This window comes from Ischnura elegans, chromosome 1, assembly GCF_921293095.1.
Source record: "Ischnura elegans chromosome 1, ioIscEleg1.1, whole genome shotgun sequence".
Taxonomy (NCBI): domain Eukaryota; kingdom Metazoa; phylum Arthropoda; class Insecta; order Odonata; family Coenagrionidae; genus Ischnura; species Ischnura elegans.
The window spans coordinates 115,221,122-115,238,256 of NC_060246.1; the positions used below are offsets into that span (position 1 = coordinate 115,221,122).

The 17,135-nt window shown below is 38.3% G+C and overlaps 1 protein-coding gene across 7 annotated transcripts in view; it reads left to right on the top strand.

Annotated features, from left to right (window-relative positions):
- Positions 1–1,342: 1,342 nt before the first annotated feature.
- Positions 1,343–17,135, top strand: part of LOC124168514 (guanine nucleotide-binding protein G(q) subunit alpha) — an 83,991-nt gene continuing 68,198 nt past the window's right edge. For 4 of the 7 annotated variants that reach the window (XM_046546885.1, XM_046546856.1, XM_046546849.1 and 1 more), the window contains exons 1-2: positions 4,041–4,179; positions 4,606–4,832. In XM_046546885.1, the coding sequence (XP_046402841.1) occupies positions 4,715–4,832 (118 nt within the window). In that variant the 5' untranslated portion in view covers positions 4,041–4,179; positions 4,606–4,714. Of the gene's footprint in view, positions 1,465–4,040; positions 4,180–4,387; positions 4,530–4,605; positions 4,833–17,135 lie in introns of those variants that run through there. The other 3 variants (XM_046546878.1, XM_046546873.1, XM_046546865.1) reach the window with 3 other exon arrangements.

Below are 17,135 nucleotides of genomic sequence, written 5' to 3' on the forward strand. Positions count from 1 at the left end.
TTGCAATTTTTACTTACTACCTACTTTTTCCTACTTCTCGTGCTATTCGCGACGAAAAATCGGCTCTCTTAACCCTTTCTCAGAGAAGTTGATAACGTAACGAACTCATGCCGAGCGTGTCTCCGCTTCTTAGGTACTCCTCCATCTTTTGCAAGTGCCTCGCGTAGTAAAATGTGGTTTATACTCCTTTGAGAGATTTCTTCCTTCAATGCAAGGTGTCATTATCCCTGACCGAGAAAATTATCCACATTAATCCACTAATTACATCACCGATTTATGAAAAGTGAGCGGCAACATTCGCGTTTTCTTATTTAAACTTACGAGAGAATGGCGGAATCGGGAAGATTGTTTCTTGTATGCTGTGAGGCGCGATGTGGTGGAAGTTCTTAGTAATAGTAAAATTGGACATTGCGATATTTTCACTGAGTTTTATTTTGACACTACGCGTTTCGTTGTTACAAACAACATTATCAAGACGGATGAGGGAGGGGCGTATGGAAATGGGAATGGAAATACGTTCCGAGAGGCAGAAACTTTTATGGGCATAGTTTTCACTCCTGCAGTGAATGCATCTCTCCATTGAATGATATGTTAGCAAAATGTGTATCATTTTTGTCTGTTCCTATTCCGACCGTGTAAGAGTGAGAGAGTTTTTAATCAACTACTTATCAAGTGCTAAAATGACATCACCGTCCTATTGCAAGACTCTTCATTAAAACACTGTCTGTGTCTGTTTAGAATTAGATCTCATATTGGGTCCCAGGAATACGGAAATCAATCCCAGCAAAGAGAACGCATACATCTGGCTTGTAATAATATTTCTCACATAAAGGAACGCAGCGGAAAACCCTGAGCCAATTACATTGATGTATCCTCACTGCTGTTTTCAACGTCAATAGGATGGCAAATCTCCTTGAAAACAATCATTCTTCCCCAAGAAATGGATGACTACACTCATGTTCTCACCTCAACTGTAAATTCATTCAACTGGAAATAATACGAGCGATTAGGTCAACCCTCGGCTTTGAAAATACTCGTGAACGCTCTGCTCACTCTATGCAATGTGATTTTTGCGACTAGCACAAAATTAGAGAGATTGAATAAGGCAGTCATGAGAAGATTATTTGAATACATGATCGGAGCAGAGCAGGGTTTAGGGGAAATCGGTAATGCGCGCCCACCGCTGCATGTTCCGACCCCTCCTGCTCCCTCTCCGTAAGCATTCCCACCGTCCCTCCTTAGCGGAATTGCCGTAATCCTCTCAGGACTCGTTCGCTTGTACCTCTTCCTCACACACACACACACACATGCCCAGGGTCCTCCTCCGTTCCCCACACTCCGTCCACACCCAACGACGTCGCCACCCAGAGGGGCGCCCGAAGAGCGGCATACGGCTACGGATGAACCTTCTGGACAGTTCCATCGCGGGCGCCGACGCCGTTGGTCGCTCCCGAGTCGAATAAGGTGGGTAGATCTGGAAAATAGCATTGAGCCCTCTTGCTCGTTAGAATGATGAAGGAATCGGTTGTGTTTGTGTGGACCTAGGTTCAACCTCGGCGACTTGCACCGATTTTTATCCTTGACCGAAACATCGGCTCTGTGACGAGTGCCAATAGAATGGTTGGATTCGCCTCTCGGAATGCTGTGCGATTCACTCCATCCCGGAGGGTCCATTGGTAGAAAATTCAGGTTAACGAATTCACCATGTTCCATCGGTGTCGAGGAGCCGGGAGTCACAGCTTTCTGTTGGCGTCGAAAGAGGTGAAAGGCGTGTGAAGGTCTGATTCCTGAGGCGTGATCCCATCGTATTAGTGGAAGAAAGCTCAGATGAGAATTAAGCTGATGTGTGTAAGGAGCTTGGGCAATGGCAGTGGATTCCTTTGCTCACTTCGCGGAATATCGAAGGCGAAAGCATTTGGATTTAAGAGTGATGCTCCTCTTTTGAGCCCTCTCAAATATATGATCCAATAGTAACAGGGATTACAAGTTGCAAGTGAGGAAAGGTAAAATCACAGGAAAATAATTCGGAAGGGGTAGACTATTACCTTCCAAAATTAAGGGAAAAAATTCCCTCTTAACCTCCTCCGTAATCGTCATCACGGTGATCATGCGAGCTGCTTCATTTCGTTTTCTCGTATTGACCAGTCCTGCTTCCGAAATCAAGGAAGAAGTGAATTGAAGGATTATATTATGGTGATGAGTCTTCAGAGCCTCTTATCACTGATGAACCACCACCTTGCTGCCTGGCTAATATGCCGTGATAATTATTTGTAAACGCAAGTTCATACCAGCCATTTCTTGACTTGGAAATAAATTGTGAACCACTGTGTAAAGCCCTTGGATTTTTTCTCGTATTCTTGTTATCAGGGGAAGATGGAAAATACTTCTCTAATTCGGCTGCTATTGAAGGGAAGAATATGTGTCCAAAATTAAGCCAATACCAAAAGTAAATATCCTGCTTACACATGTTTTTCGTCAGAGGTAAGTACCTTTATAACTGAAGTAAAAGTGAAATGATGTATGAGGGATCCTTCGCTGGAGGTAAAAAGGCGAGTAGAAGATGGAGATATAGTCGAGCACAGAGCCGCTCGTAACACTGGAAGCGAAGTATTGCTATTGTTTTTAATATTCAGAAAATGTGATTTTTCAAAATGGATAGTCTTGAAGTCAACGGAGATAGCTCTGAGAATAATTTACCTGTTCAGGGAATCGTACTAAGGACTTTAGACTAATATACATGGTTCATTTCCTTTTTCTGATGAATTTTGTCTTTCAGCAATTTTTTCTTTCTTGAAAGGCCTTCCATTGAAATAGGAGGATTATTAATAGGTTGTGGATGGAAGACAATGGCAAAGTCTGTAAATAAAAAAATGGAATGACGCCTTATTGATTCTCTCAATATCTGACATTGATTCCAAATAATTAATTTTACCTTGACGCTTGCTCTTATTACCGGACTTTTGCAATAATTTCTTTCGATTGCCATTGAATCATTAGTACCTTTGGAATATTGTACGCTACCATTGATCATTTGATATTTCCTCCTCCTAGAAAAGCTCTAATTTAAGTTTTATTTTAATTAAAAATTGATAAGCATAAAACTCAACCAAAGAGGACTTTGTTGAGTTTTGAGCAATGGCTCGAAAGAAATTCATTTTGAATTTCACGGAACGAAAACACTTCGGCTTACTTATAGAATATCCGAATTATTTTAAAATTTCATCAAATGTTGTTCCTGAAAGTTATAAAATTAATTCTACATCATTGTGTTGGTTAATTTAAAACACGATATGGAGCAAAAGCAACTTCAAACATAGTTCATCCCGCAATCAGCGACCACGGTTCTTTAAAATTATAGTAAGTAATGATAGCTTTTGGTGCCACGTCGTGGGTAATTTAGTATTACATTTTGACATAAATATACTGGGAAATTAATAATTAATGCATTGTCTCAAATTCAAACGATTCAGGATCATGCCTCAGAACCTGTAGAAAACCGTTCAATCTGATTTCAATTTAGAAATAACTGCATTTATATTAAAATAGTATAATACATGAGATACATTTATTGCAAGGAATTTTATTTCATTGGTTAAGAGGTGGAATTATATAATCATGAACATTGAGGTCCACATTAGTGCTAATTTAAATAAATTTGAGTAGAGATCCAAGAAAATTACAATCTAACAATAATAAACTGTTTTTGAATTTCATTTGAAATGCATTTAAGGTATTATACGTATATTCTGAACTATTGAATTCCATTTAGAGCCGAGTTAAATTCAGATGCTTTATTTTTATCCAAAAAATATAATAATTCGGTGAGTATCCATAAATTAATCCGGAATATTGTTCAATAGAGGCGTCAAACTTACTTATTTCAGTGGCTAAATTAATGCATATTAAGGGAGTATAGTTTTATTCATAGCTTTGAATCACTTCTTTCGAATGGCATTATCGATTGGCTACGAGGGATGCCTTGAGCTTTGGCAATTCAAACTATCGCGGTCTTGAGCTGATAGTCGACTATTCCCTTCCCGTTGCATGATGGGATTAAAAACCACAGTGACGCCATCTTGAAGATAGGCGGGTGCAGACTGTGAAAACGTGCTTTCTTTAATTTTGTGTCCTTGTTTTTGGATATAAGTGCAACTATTTACCTCATAGATGTTTCTACCAGTAAGTAAATATTAGTAATTACAGTTATTTCACGCTATTAAGTCCCGAATACTCATCGAAATCGCTTAAATGCGGGCTGCTCCAACCTTTGTCTTCCCCCCTGGCGGTTCACCATTTGTTCTCTATTTTAATCTTATTAATAAACACGTGCACGCAGTAGCCATTGGCTTCCTGAATCGAATTAATATAATGAGATTATTGGTCTGTGACGTGACCATGCCTTAGGCCGTGAGCTTAATTTTCCGGTGGAAAATATTCGAGATAGGAAAGGGTACAGAAGACGTATTGCGTCGTCTGTACCACACCCAGTGAGGGAGGGAAAGCATATCCTCTCTGTTCAAGATATAAGTGTGCGTGTGTGAATGTGTGTGTGTATGTGGGGTATCAAAGGCAAAGCAGTGAATATTGAAATTTCTTTTTTCATAGGAGTGAGTCTTGTGTAAGGAGCCGAAAGTTTATTTATCACCATCAACACGGCACCGAAAACGGCTCGGTACAGATAATATTGGCTGAGCAACCCTCCGAAGTAATTAACATGGCGTGCTGCCTCTCAGAAGAAGCGAAAGAGCAAAAGAGGATAAATCAAGAAATAGAAAGGCAACTTCGGAGGGACAAACGTGATGCAAGAAGAGAACTTAAATTGTTATTACTGGGTAAGTGGAACCTGTAGCAGTAGACATCTTGTATTATGAAAATCATTTGGGAAACCGGTACTAATAAACGTCAAAAGCTCTTCCATTGTTAATCGGCTCATAGGTGTATTATTAGGTTGTAGGAATGGTATTTGGTTTCTCTATGTCTATTTGGTATCGATTATGGTATTCTCAGTATTATCCTGAGTGATTGCCAATAGTGACCCCTTGATGTGGCGAGAACAACATAGCATCGTGATGTTCCCAATTAAAGGTCGAGGCTCAAACGATGGTTTTTCCCAAATTTTCCGACTGTTTGTCATATTCATTAAATACCAGTTTTAATCACGCAACCTTCCGAGAGACAATTATTCCTGTGCGTGTGGTAGTTATTGCCCGATGCATTTACATGTGTACTCGACATATATTTCCGAATTATAAATATTCATCATTCATTCACTACGTTGCACGAATAAGGTATTAGAGGAGTGTTAAGCCAGTATGAGCTTAATTTTGTAGCGTAAAAGTATCATCTCACTTGATAGCATTTCTCGCGTATCTAATGGTGTTGTCTATGTAGAAGTTAATGTTTTCATCGTTTGGCATTGTAACTATGAGGTCTAACTGCTAAGTATTTTTATTGAATATAGGGGTATCATTATTATACGTGTACAACCCTCGCACAAGTTCGACCATTTCACTAAACCTACACATTCTTGTGGTATGTATGGCTACCATCAAATGAGGCTTGCCTCTATTATGACCATAAGTGTTTTTTCATGTTTGCTTAGTCCAGAAATAATCCTTCCTGCTAAATCTGAAATTTAGTTCATTGGTCTTGTGTGTGGAAACGGAGGTACGTTGAACGGTTTAGCACCGCTATCTTCCGTAGATAATGAGAGTTTTAGTTGGCAGTGAAATTTGGTAGGAGACGATTCCCACATTTTTTATCTTGATTGCAATTGTATTATCGCAGATCATGTCAGTCTCACTGCTTTTCTGTACTTCTGGTTTAGATCAATAGTGAAGCGGTGTTTTGAATCACAGGAAAATATATATTTGAGATCGAACATGTGTCTTCAAAGGTTAGTTAGCAACGTTAGCATGTTGCTCCTCTTAAGTACGTGGATATATGTAGTGTCTCGCTGCCATTGATCAGATGTAGTATTTTTATTTTATTCTAAATAAATGTATACACTGTTGACTTAATCTCCGTGATCGTTGGCAATGACGTGCTGTATGATGTAGGCAAGACTCACGTAATAGCATGCGAGAATGTTCGTCATTTATGTATTTTACTTAGTGCCCCCTGTAGTACGTAATTTTATTCAACTGATTGTTTTTATTATCTTGTGTATGTTAGCGGGTTCCCATAGGTTTCTATCGAAATCTTTGTAACCGTGTCTGGGTCTGCTGTGGTTTGAGGCACATTCCAGTGTCAATTACTAGTTGTAAGGCTTCAAAGGGGTGTGCGTGTGACCGATGCGGCTACCCTTTAAAACTCGGCCCTTACCGTTCGTACCTCACAAGCTTATGTCAGGAGCCCCTTCAAGTGTAGTCCCCTTTTCACCTCTTGACACTCACGGAGATCACTCGTATTTTAACCTGTTACTGCTGTGTTTATTTAGGCTAATAGAACAGCTTCATCTTGAAACTTAATCAGTCGTCCTACAGACGCACAATGTTTGTCAAGTGTATGGGAACGGTTACGTGGGAAACTAAGGGCGTCGTCCGCATTTGTCGCGGGCTGTGATTTTGTTGCAGGTGGTGGTGCTGTAAATATTTTTCATCCAATTTTTCTGCCCGCTTTTCCGTAACCTGTTTATTGACGTGCACTCTCATCTTTCTATGGTGGGCAATGGACTGGATCGCGTTGCGAATATATCTGATAAGGGTTAAGTTGGCTCCAATCAGCTCTTGCTGTGTTGGGTGCATAATTAGTAATATTGTTACCCCGATACTTGGATTCGTCATGATTATGCTCCCATCCACGCCCACTTCACTTTTTTTTATCCCTCGCTTTTGGATTTTGGGGCCCATCGGATGGCGATGTCCAATCCAGAGTTCATTTTGAGCAGTCAGGTGATAATTGATACAGGAAAAGCGGCGGCAAGTGGCGGTTTCATGCGGGCGACTGACCATTTAGAGTTGTTCTCTCATATCCGCACACAATTGCGTGGGGGGGGGGGGGACGTTTGCTTGCACCCCTTGTGTGTGTGTGCGCAATTGTGTTTGTGTGTGTGCTCTCGTTCACGAGGCGGTGAATCACTGTTCCCTCGCGATGTGCGCGGAAGAAGCTTGCTCTTTCGTGGAGAGAGAGAAAGGGGTGGTGGGCACGGTTGTCGGCAGGCGGCTGGGCGGGGGGGAGGGCGTGGGTTCGGCCCCCCTCCGCGGTTGCGCGGCCGCCGTGCGCCTGTGCACTGGGTTCATTAATGCCGCGCGGGGGGGCATACCTCCCCTTAAACGACCAAATGGTGGCCCTCTCGCGTCTGCTCACTTGCCGATTGATATGTGACAGATAGGCAGCGAATAAAAAATAACATCGATGTCGTGTTTATATTCTTCGAACCGGGAAATTTATCGTCGCGTTCGAGTGTGGGGGAGTGCTCAGGGAAGGTTCACTGCACTAAGAGGGCCTTAATGCTCACGAATCTTTCTAAATTAACCTGGGTTGTTTTGGTCCTTCTCCAAAGATTGTTTTTATTCATGATCATGAATTTGTTATATCTTATGATTTCACTCTATCGCATTCATCATAATGGGCTACCATGATTTCAAGGCTTGCAAATGTTTTAATTGAACTGACACTGTTCGGTATTGTTTTTCTCTGTTACTATTTTAGAGCCATTATTTCCCAACATCAGTATTGATCATTGTTTAAGTGTCAGTTTTTTTGTTAGAGAAGCTACCAAGCCCTGATTACTGGTTATGGGGTCAAATATTTCATATTAACATAAAGATATCCATTTATCCTGTACTTGTGATGCTGTATCTCCAATTGTGGTTTCTATGTTTGCTCATTTTTAAAGTGGTTTTAAATTTGGATGAGAAATGTCCCTGTATTCTCTACAAATCTCAGGGAATCACTTGAGCCTCACCATAGCATTTCTCTTGTTTTGTTGCTAATTCATCTGGTCTTTGAAATTCCTGTTCATTTATGACTCGGTAATGTTTCATCAAATGCCATTCATGGGGGAGATGACTCGATTGACGTTAGCTTTATTGCATGTAATGAAGAGGTAATGAGTGACCTGCGAGAGTCCAAATTTACCATGTTTTACTTGTTTTTAACTGTCTAATGTGATTGTTTACCATCTGTCTTTGGGATATACTGTCTCATGCCATTGATGAAATACATTAGTCATGCTTTTCACATTTTGATGTTTGGGAACCAGGAACATCACAGGATAAGCAGCCTTTGCCTAGCTTTTTCTATATGAGTTACTTCGTGAATTGTTCTTAGTTTAAAAATTCGTAGTCGGACAGCTAATTTTTGGCAATTTTTAGATTTTATAATCACTTAGGGTATTTACATATTTGAAGCCAAATCACTGTAGCAATTAATCATTCAGTCTCCTTATAATAAATATCGCTTTATTTTCGTTTCGTTTAAGTAGCCTTAATATTGTGTGCCAATTTGTTTAAAATACACAGTTATGTCAGGATTTGCAGAAAAAAATATTTTCTTTGTTTTGGTGTAACAACAATATGAATGGGTCAATTTCTTAACCTTAATTGAGAAATATGACAAAATTTACTCAGGATATTGATTTCACAGTGTAAACAATTGTTTAAACATGTAGATTTGTGAGATATTGGAGGGTGGATGATTTCTTTACTAATGATTCCTTGCTTAGTTAAGATTTTTAGAAAATCAATATATATATATTTTCTTTATCTTGGGACATAGAATTTTACAAAATAGGTTCCATGTAATGGAGAATCAATAAAAAAATTCATAAATACACATGAAACTATTGGCAGAATTTCGTGCTGTCGTGGTTGTTTGTTCATGTTTAAGGTGTTGATCATGATTGCTCCGGAATGTTGTAATTTTGATTCTATTTTAGTATTCGAAAGGATTATAATTAGTTTTGTCGATGCATTTTTAATAATGTGTAACAACTATAACTCTCTTTGCCTAGGGTTTTGGTTCTGTGCCCTGTTGCATTTTAGTGCCTTTTCCATCCATATAAAATAATAGATGAAAGCAAAGTTCTTGCCCTTTCCTGTGAAAGATTACACTACTTTGGCTTATCGAAGGCCATACTGCCTTGTGGACTTGGCTCCATTGAATTAATTTAATAATATTGCATTGTATTTTACTCCAAATGGGTCGTACGTAAACATTCTTCTTGGGATATATAATGAACATGATTACTATCCTGTAGCTGTTCAGTGATACCTATTTTATTTAAATATTGCTATTTATTGCTTATTATTTGAAGGTAATTGACTTACACTGTTTTATTGCACTTCCGGCCAAATTTTATAACCAACACTTGTGTGAAACACTCACTTATTTTCCACTATTGCATTGACCTCAAAGAATAAATTCCAGTTGATTACTCTTGCATTCTGCACATAACCTATATCTGTTTGTTATATTAAACATGCACACAATGTGATCTTGACTTGTGAACTTAAAACTGGGTTGTCAGCGTATTTAGGTGGAGGAAAAAGTCAAATCTAGTTGTGGATTATAGGTTTTATAAACCAGACGGCTGTCTGAGAAGAGATTTCTATCCTTTGGGGAATATAAGTTCACCTTGAGAACTTCAAGCATATTAACATATATCAAAATTTCATTGTTGTATTTTTATCTTGATAGAGGCACTTCCTTGCTCTTCAGAAAATGGTGCTCATTAATCATTGTAACATTATTTATTGTAAAATGGAAATATATTAGCCACTATGGCTGTGTCTGAATACCCGTTTGATTTCTGTATAAGTAGGTGAATATATTAGATTTTTGACATGGCCTCTGTAAATATCAATAGAAGGGGATGCATATTCTTAATGCCGCAATGTTTTCATAAGGAATTTGTGAGCACAATTACTTACAGAATGAATTTCAGAAATTACCAGATTTGTTCTATGTTCTTTTAGTTAAGTGACAAACACAAAGTTATGAGCAATTATTGATAATATTATTGCAAATTTAATTTCTTTGGTGTAGTTTTCTTCATCTGCATTCCATCTCGGGTTGAAAAATATAAATTATACACAAGAGATATTGTTCATGGCTGCTTGGTCTTTTGGTCTAAAAATTGTGTTGATAATCCTGGATGACTTAAATTTGACCTCATTGAGGTACTCCTGTTACTCAACTCAAAATTTTGACTAAGCATTCTGGTTGTCTATTTCTTCTTGTTATAATTATGTATCATCAGTATAGCTCAAGAAAATGTAAGAGGAGTACAGTCATAATTTATTTGAATTTTTTTACTGATTTAAAGCTTTTTATAAGTACTATCTGTTTTCCCAACACTAGGAAAGTGTATGTTGATCAATAAGAAACTTCATATGGTTTTGAAATTTCTATCCTCTTCATGGGCAGTAGGGCATATTATAGTGTTTGCTCATATATTCTATGCGAGTTTAAAAGAAATACAAGGTTTTCACTATCCTACCATGCACCATTGTTCAACATCAATGTCTTTTTCCTCATTTCAATAAGATTAAATGCTGAGATTTTCAGATCAGTGTTACTAAAACCAAGGTGAATTTTTAGTAATAATCATCGGCACCAGCCTGCAATCCAAATATTGATTTATTGCCTTTACTGTTCTTATCTTCCCCTTGGAATGGTTGTCTTCTTCCTGTCATCATGTCTCTGGACATAGCCTATTAAGTTGACCCTTCTTCTTCTCCAGATGTTGAAAGTTATTGTTTTTCCTGTATTCTTCTTAAAACTGCCTCAGTATTCACGTGGTCAATCCATTTTATCTCCATAATTCTTCTGAAGCTCTACATTTGCCATCCTTCCACCAATTTTTGTCCCAGCCAAGACGGAAGGGATCGAAATTCCTGGTGGTTGGAACTTTCTGCTCTGAAACTTATTTGATGATTACAGTGAATGGCCCACTTTTAGCATAAACCTGTTAAATCTATGCTTTTGAATCTACCTTTTTAGTAGTTAGACAAATATATCTGAGCTACGATTGTGCATAACGGTCTTCTAGAGTGTATGGAAACCTCCACTGCACAAACACTCAACAATCGCCCACCAAATCAAATTCACTCATCTAGAATTACTAGATGTGTGGATTTGATTCGATGGGCGATTGTTGAGTGTTTGTGCAGTGGAGGTTTCGACATGTTTCCATCAATATTCTGTTTGTTTCCTTGGCAATTGGTGAGCGAGCAGCATCTTCTCTTGAAATTTGAACTAGACCATGAGCAGCATTTTCATTTAAAATTTGAAGTTGGGCATAATGAATATACCAGGTTTTTAGAGGTATTCTGGAGATTTGCATGGGGCATTTTGTAGGGGGCATCGCTGGGGCATCGCTGCTTGCCCTTTTTACAGTATTGATCTTTCCTATTAAATTCTCAATGATGCATATCATATTCCTTTCTTTCTTATACACTTCTCCACCCTCATGTCAGTAATCAACTTTAAGCCAATCCAACAAATACCTACACCATTGAGGATTGCCATACATCTGCACTATTGCCAAACGATATATGCCTGCCCAAGATTGATTGGTTTGACATTGGAGGTAGAGTAGAATCCTGATTTAACGTTTTTCGGGGGGGGACAAAATTTAAAACACAATGCGGAAAATCACTAAATGAGGACCAGCCATTTTTTTTCAGGTTTTAGGATCTGTAATGATTGGAATGGCTTTCTATTAATAAATTATATATTTTTAAGCCACTAAAAGGTGCCACACAGTGGAGTAGCCAGGTATGTCGTTTGGGGGGGTCCAAAACCCAGGGAGTGTGGGGGAAAATTAACAAAAAAAAAAGGTTAAAAAAAGAGGGTTTTTAACTGATTTGAACACTTATTATAATGGAAACAACTTCATTTTTCAAATAAATCTTTTGTAAATACATGAGCTTTCAACATTTTGTTTCCTTTAATGAAGAAGCAAAGTAATTGAGTTTTCATATTTGGGGGAGGGGAAAGCCAGACCCCACCCTCTCACCATGCCACTGGTGCCATATGTGGCAAAAAATTCATCGATTAAATGTTTTTATCCCACTAAGATTGTGTCATAACAATTTTCAATTTCCAGGAAAGAGCTAGAAAAATTGGGAAGTATGGATGGATTATATTTTAAGAAAATTTTAATATTCATTGACTTAGAAGCATTCCCACGCAGAATATTATTATGAACTTGATTCCATTTTTACGCATTTTTCAGTGGTCTTGATGAATTAAAAAAAACTTATTCCACGCATAAGAGTGACATGTTGCTAACTATAAAAAGTCTAAAATAATATGAATATGTTTAATTCCCCAAAAATTCCTCTTCATTGTATCATTATAGACAAGTGAAAGAAAGAGACAATAGAAGATCCTTAATCCGTAATTCTATGCTATGGAATATCTATTCAACGGAAGGTTATTTGGAATTTTGCCAACTTAATGTATTGTGTTGCCTCAGCGAATGAGGGCCAAATGAGCTTCACATTTTGCACATACTCGATTCTGAGATCATCCATAATAGGAGAATCTTATTTTGAGTATGCATACTAGTCAAAGGTGATTGAACTTGATGATAACACCAGATTTGTTGTCGTATATACACGGCCTTATGCAGGTCGAATGGAGCCAGGAGAAGTTGCTTATGCAGCACGCTGATCACCTTGACTCTGGCTCGCCTTGTTTCTTGCCAGTTATTTATAAAATATGGTTGGACCTTGAGTAGCAATTAGCTAACTCTACGCAGTGAAAAGATATATAAGTTCAACAGAACTTGGGCTTATATGAAAAATTGTCACTGCCTCTGGAGGACGGCAATTTCGTCGGAGTTATGATGTCGAAGTCAACCACCAAGGAATTCCTGCTTGATTTTCGTATTTTTCTGTGCTCATCGATTTTACCATTATTATGAGGTGGTTTTTTCCAGTGTGCGCGATTTATTTGGAGTCATTGACTGTGATACGGTCGTCAAAACTCTGATTGCCATTCTCTTTTGACGCATAAATAGTAGCAGATCTTTGAATTGACATCGATTATTGCCATCCGCATGTCGCGAATGGACTCTGGACATCTAAATATGGTGTAATATGTTTTTCCACAGAGAAAGAATGCTCTCACCCACCATCATGTCAGGGGAAACACTTCCTTGGTTCTTTTACGGTTCATCCAAAGAAACTGACCTTGGAATGGATTATAGAAAGAATCTTCCGGTCAACTCCACAAGTAAAATTGGGCCTCCTCTTTTGAAGGGGAAATAGTGGTCTGGATAAATATTGACCTAAGAATACATTTCTTGAAGAGATTAGAGATGAAAGTTGAAAGGTGCGTAAGCCATGGATGAAAACCATTCCCAGAAAACCGTGTATTGTTCCAATTATTTTAAATCAACAAGAGATCTCAAGAACAAATGCAACCATTTCATCAAGAGCCGTGAATAGTTTTATAATGGATTCTAATTTAACTATTTATCTTGACAACCTACCTAGTATAATGAGTTGACATCAATGTCATTACACACAGTATTATTATGCTGTTCCTCACTTTCTCTTTTCTTTAAAATCTTTTCATCAGCAAATTCAATTTGTTAATTCTTCCTTTAATTTGAAATAGTTTTGTAGCAAACCATTATTTATTCAATTATTGATTGGAACACAAGAGATGACAGCAGTTATGTGCAAAGTCTAAAATTCCATGTAGCGATGAACAATTTTCAGAGGAAGGCTTTAACAGAATGGTAAATCGCACGCTTCGTTGAAGATAATCTACAGGAAAAAATAAAGAGGTACTTTAAGCTTTACAAACCGATACTTTATTGCAGCTGCTGTGATTACGGTGGCTCCATTGGATTTAAGGGGCCCTTTTTAGAACTCCATATTTAATTTTGTTTCTGAACATTACTCGAGGTACTCTTCCAATTGTGGTGAAAGTGTAAGAACATAGCACTGTCATCCAGTTCTGAGCTATCCTGAAAATTTTAAGTGCTCAAATAAATCAGGAAATGGTCAAAATTTGAGTTGCAAGATTTTTCATACAATTTGTGGATCGTGGGTGACTCCCATAAAAGTGATCACTGTGCCTAGCCCCGATATCCTTAAAATTTGCAATATTTAGACTGAAAGGACAAACAAAAATGCGAGCATAATAAAGCATGGTAAAATCAAAACACTCCTCTGATGAATGAAAATCTATTTCATTCTTCCTCGCCATTACTGACCATAAAATTTCAAGTACTGATTGTGAGACACGCATAAATAGCAATTTTATTCATGAAATGTAGGACAACCATTCTCTAGCAACCCCTACCGCCAGCACATGTGAGGCTGGACCCAAGCTTTCCAACCTTCCCTGTTGACACCGAAAAATTGTTGAAATCCATAGTTTTTTAAATTTTCTACCAACCCTTAACATGAAGAAAACAAGAAAATTCTCATGAAATTTTAGCAAGATTTGATTGAATCTACCCGGGAATGCTTCTTCATCAGCATTCTCTTGCGAATATGGCAATGGGACTTACAACTTGCAAGTCATGTGGGTTATTTGTCTTTACGTGATGTTTCACTCCCTTTCTCATCCAAACACTTTTTGTTTCAAATTCGAATTAATGGAGTTAAGTCATCACTTAATTAACTTGTAATGACCTTATCTTTCACTTCTTGAACTTGACTTCGATGATTATGTGACGACTGATGACACGAATTATTCTCCTAGGCCTGCTACTATGATGGTTTTCTGGGAATGTTTTTCATCCATGGCTTATGCACCTTTCAACTTTCATCTCTAATCTCTTCAAGAAATGTATTCTTAGGTCAATATTTATCCAGACCACTATTTCCCCTTCAAAAGAGGAGGCCCAATATTACTTGTGGAGTTGACCGGAAGATTCTTTCTATAATCCATTCCAAGGTCAGTTTCTTTGGATGAACCGTAAAAGAACCAAGGAAGTGTTTCCTCTGACATGATGGTGGGTGAGAGCATTCTTTCGCTGTGGAAAAACATATTACACCATATTTAGATGTCCAGAGTCCATTCGCGACATGGGGATGGCTATAATTGATGTTGATTCAAAGATCTGCTACTATTTTTATACTTAAATATTATTTTAGTTTTTTATTTCCATGATTACTTTTCATAGAATGCCCTTCATAATAGCTACTTATTTTTCTTGCTTATGCAGATTTTTTCTGACGATTTCCAGTTTATCCAATCCAATTAAAGTACAAATTCGATAGGGCTGTAGAATTGGTGGTGGCTTGGCATGATTTTTCATAGATGTTGAAATTGCAATGTAATTATGTTAAAAAAAGGGTGTTCACTTTGCAGTCTATGAAGTTCTGAGATGACTTTCTCACTGGCGTAAATGCGACTATCTTAAGGAGGTGATTCATAAATTATGTTTTTTGGTGTTTATATTCCATTATCCTCAACTCACTGTTTGCTTCTTAAATAAATTGTTCTATTTTTTAATGTAGTTCATTTTCGTTTTTGTCCCCAGTAAGTAGTGGCGTGGGGTTTAATGGGATTCACTGCTTGGCTTATTACCGTGGCATTCTGCATATATGGAAAGGTATTTGACGATGCACCCATGGACCAAACCTTCGTGATCCACTCAGGTCCTTAGAGGGCTAAATTTGGATTGTATAATACGTGGAGCCATTCACCGTAGACCCTAAATCGCAATAATTTTAGCATACTAATAGCTGTATCTTGATGGAATTAATTATTAAATGGACTTGGTATCATCCACTTTCTACATTAACTCAAAGTTGGTTTGGACGGGTGAAGGCCGAGTTCTGGCTGATTGGAATGAGCCACAGGCATCAGGATTCCACCCGCTTTGGGTAGCGGGAGTGGATTTCCTTTCCCTGTTTCTTTCCACCTTACACCTACTTTAATATAGGATCTCACTTAGGATTCAACCAGATTTGAACCTGGACCTCTTCAGTCGCAGCAGTTTCAGACTCATATTCTGCAGTAAAATATTTCTATGAGCTAGCTGGTTTTTCGGTCATTCTTTGTGTGAGAGTTACCCCCTTTTAGGATTCATTTCTACGAAATAGGAATGTTCCATTTACAATATGTTCGTAGTCCTTGGAAAAAAGGATTTAAGGACCCGTGTGCGAAAAAGTGGCTATTATTGGGTTTATGCATGCGTGTAGCTATCATTTTTCGATGGCCGTGATTCTATTGTCCCGTCGCAGGTGCTCATTGTAGTAACTCGTGCAGTATTTTATGAAATCTCTCGGAATAATGTAGTTTACCTTTTTGAGTTCTGTTTTTTAGGTTACTTGAAAGGTCTCTCCTAGCATATATATGCGCCTATCGTGATACATTTGATGTTCGCCTTTAGACAGATACTAGTAATGCACTCATCAGTAAAACGCTCTCCAGTGCGTCCTGTAACTGCTCGAGGGCGCTCTTTAATCAATTTTCGGCCTCTGTGATTCTTGGAACGAACATAATGATTGGAATGAATCACATATCAGCCGATTGGTTCAGGGCACCGGTTGAGGGACAAAATTTTGGCCTTAGCCATCTCTCTCACCTCTCCCCTAAGTACATCGTGCGTCGGTCGAATTAGTGAAAGTATGAGCACTCGACGCAAATGGTCGTACCTCGAGAGCTCTTTCTCATTATTGTGGATGGGAAGATATGAAAACTAATTCATTTCCGATGCCTACTTCCTATTCAATCATGTTTCTCATCGATATTTTAGGCCCTGTTAACTGGAATGAAGGCAATCCATTACTTCCTCCTAGCAGTGCCCTTCGCTTTTATGTTTTCTTGGAAATTCCTCCTATGTCATGACTGGTCGTTTTATGTGGGAAGCTCATCTCGACGGCACAAATTGCGTTGTCACGCGGGCTGAAAGTGGTTGCAATGTGTGGTGAAGTATTGCATCCCCAAGGCCATTTAGTGGATTTAACGGTCATGTAGGATTTCTTTTTCTGTGCGGTTTGCAGCGTTTTGGGAACGAGGAAGTATTTTTAGAACCCTCTTGAGAGTTGGTCCAAAGGTTTTGACGTCCCCGTAATCTCTCGGTAACGTGGGCTACTCTTGCGTACGTCACGTGTCCCTGTTGGTCCTATTGCTCACCAATTTTATTTTATAGTCGATGGTGAGGGAGTTGAATATAGAGATTCGTGTTTTTTCGTTTTTATTTTTGATCCGTT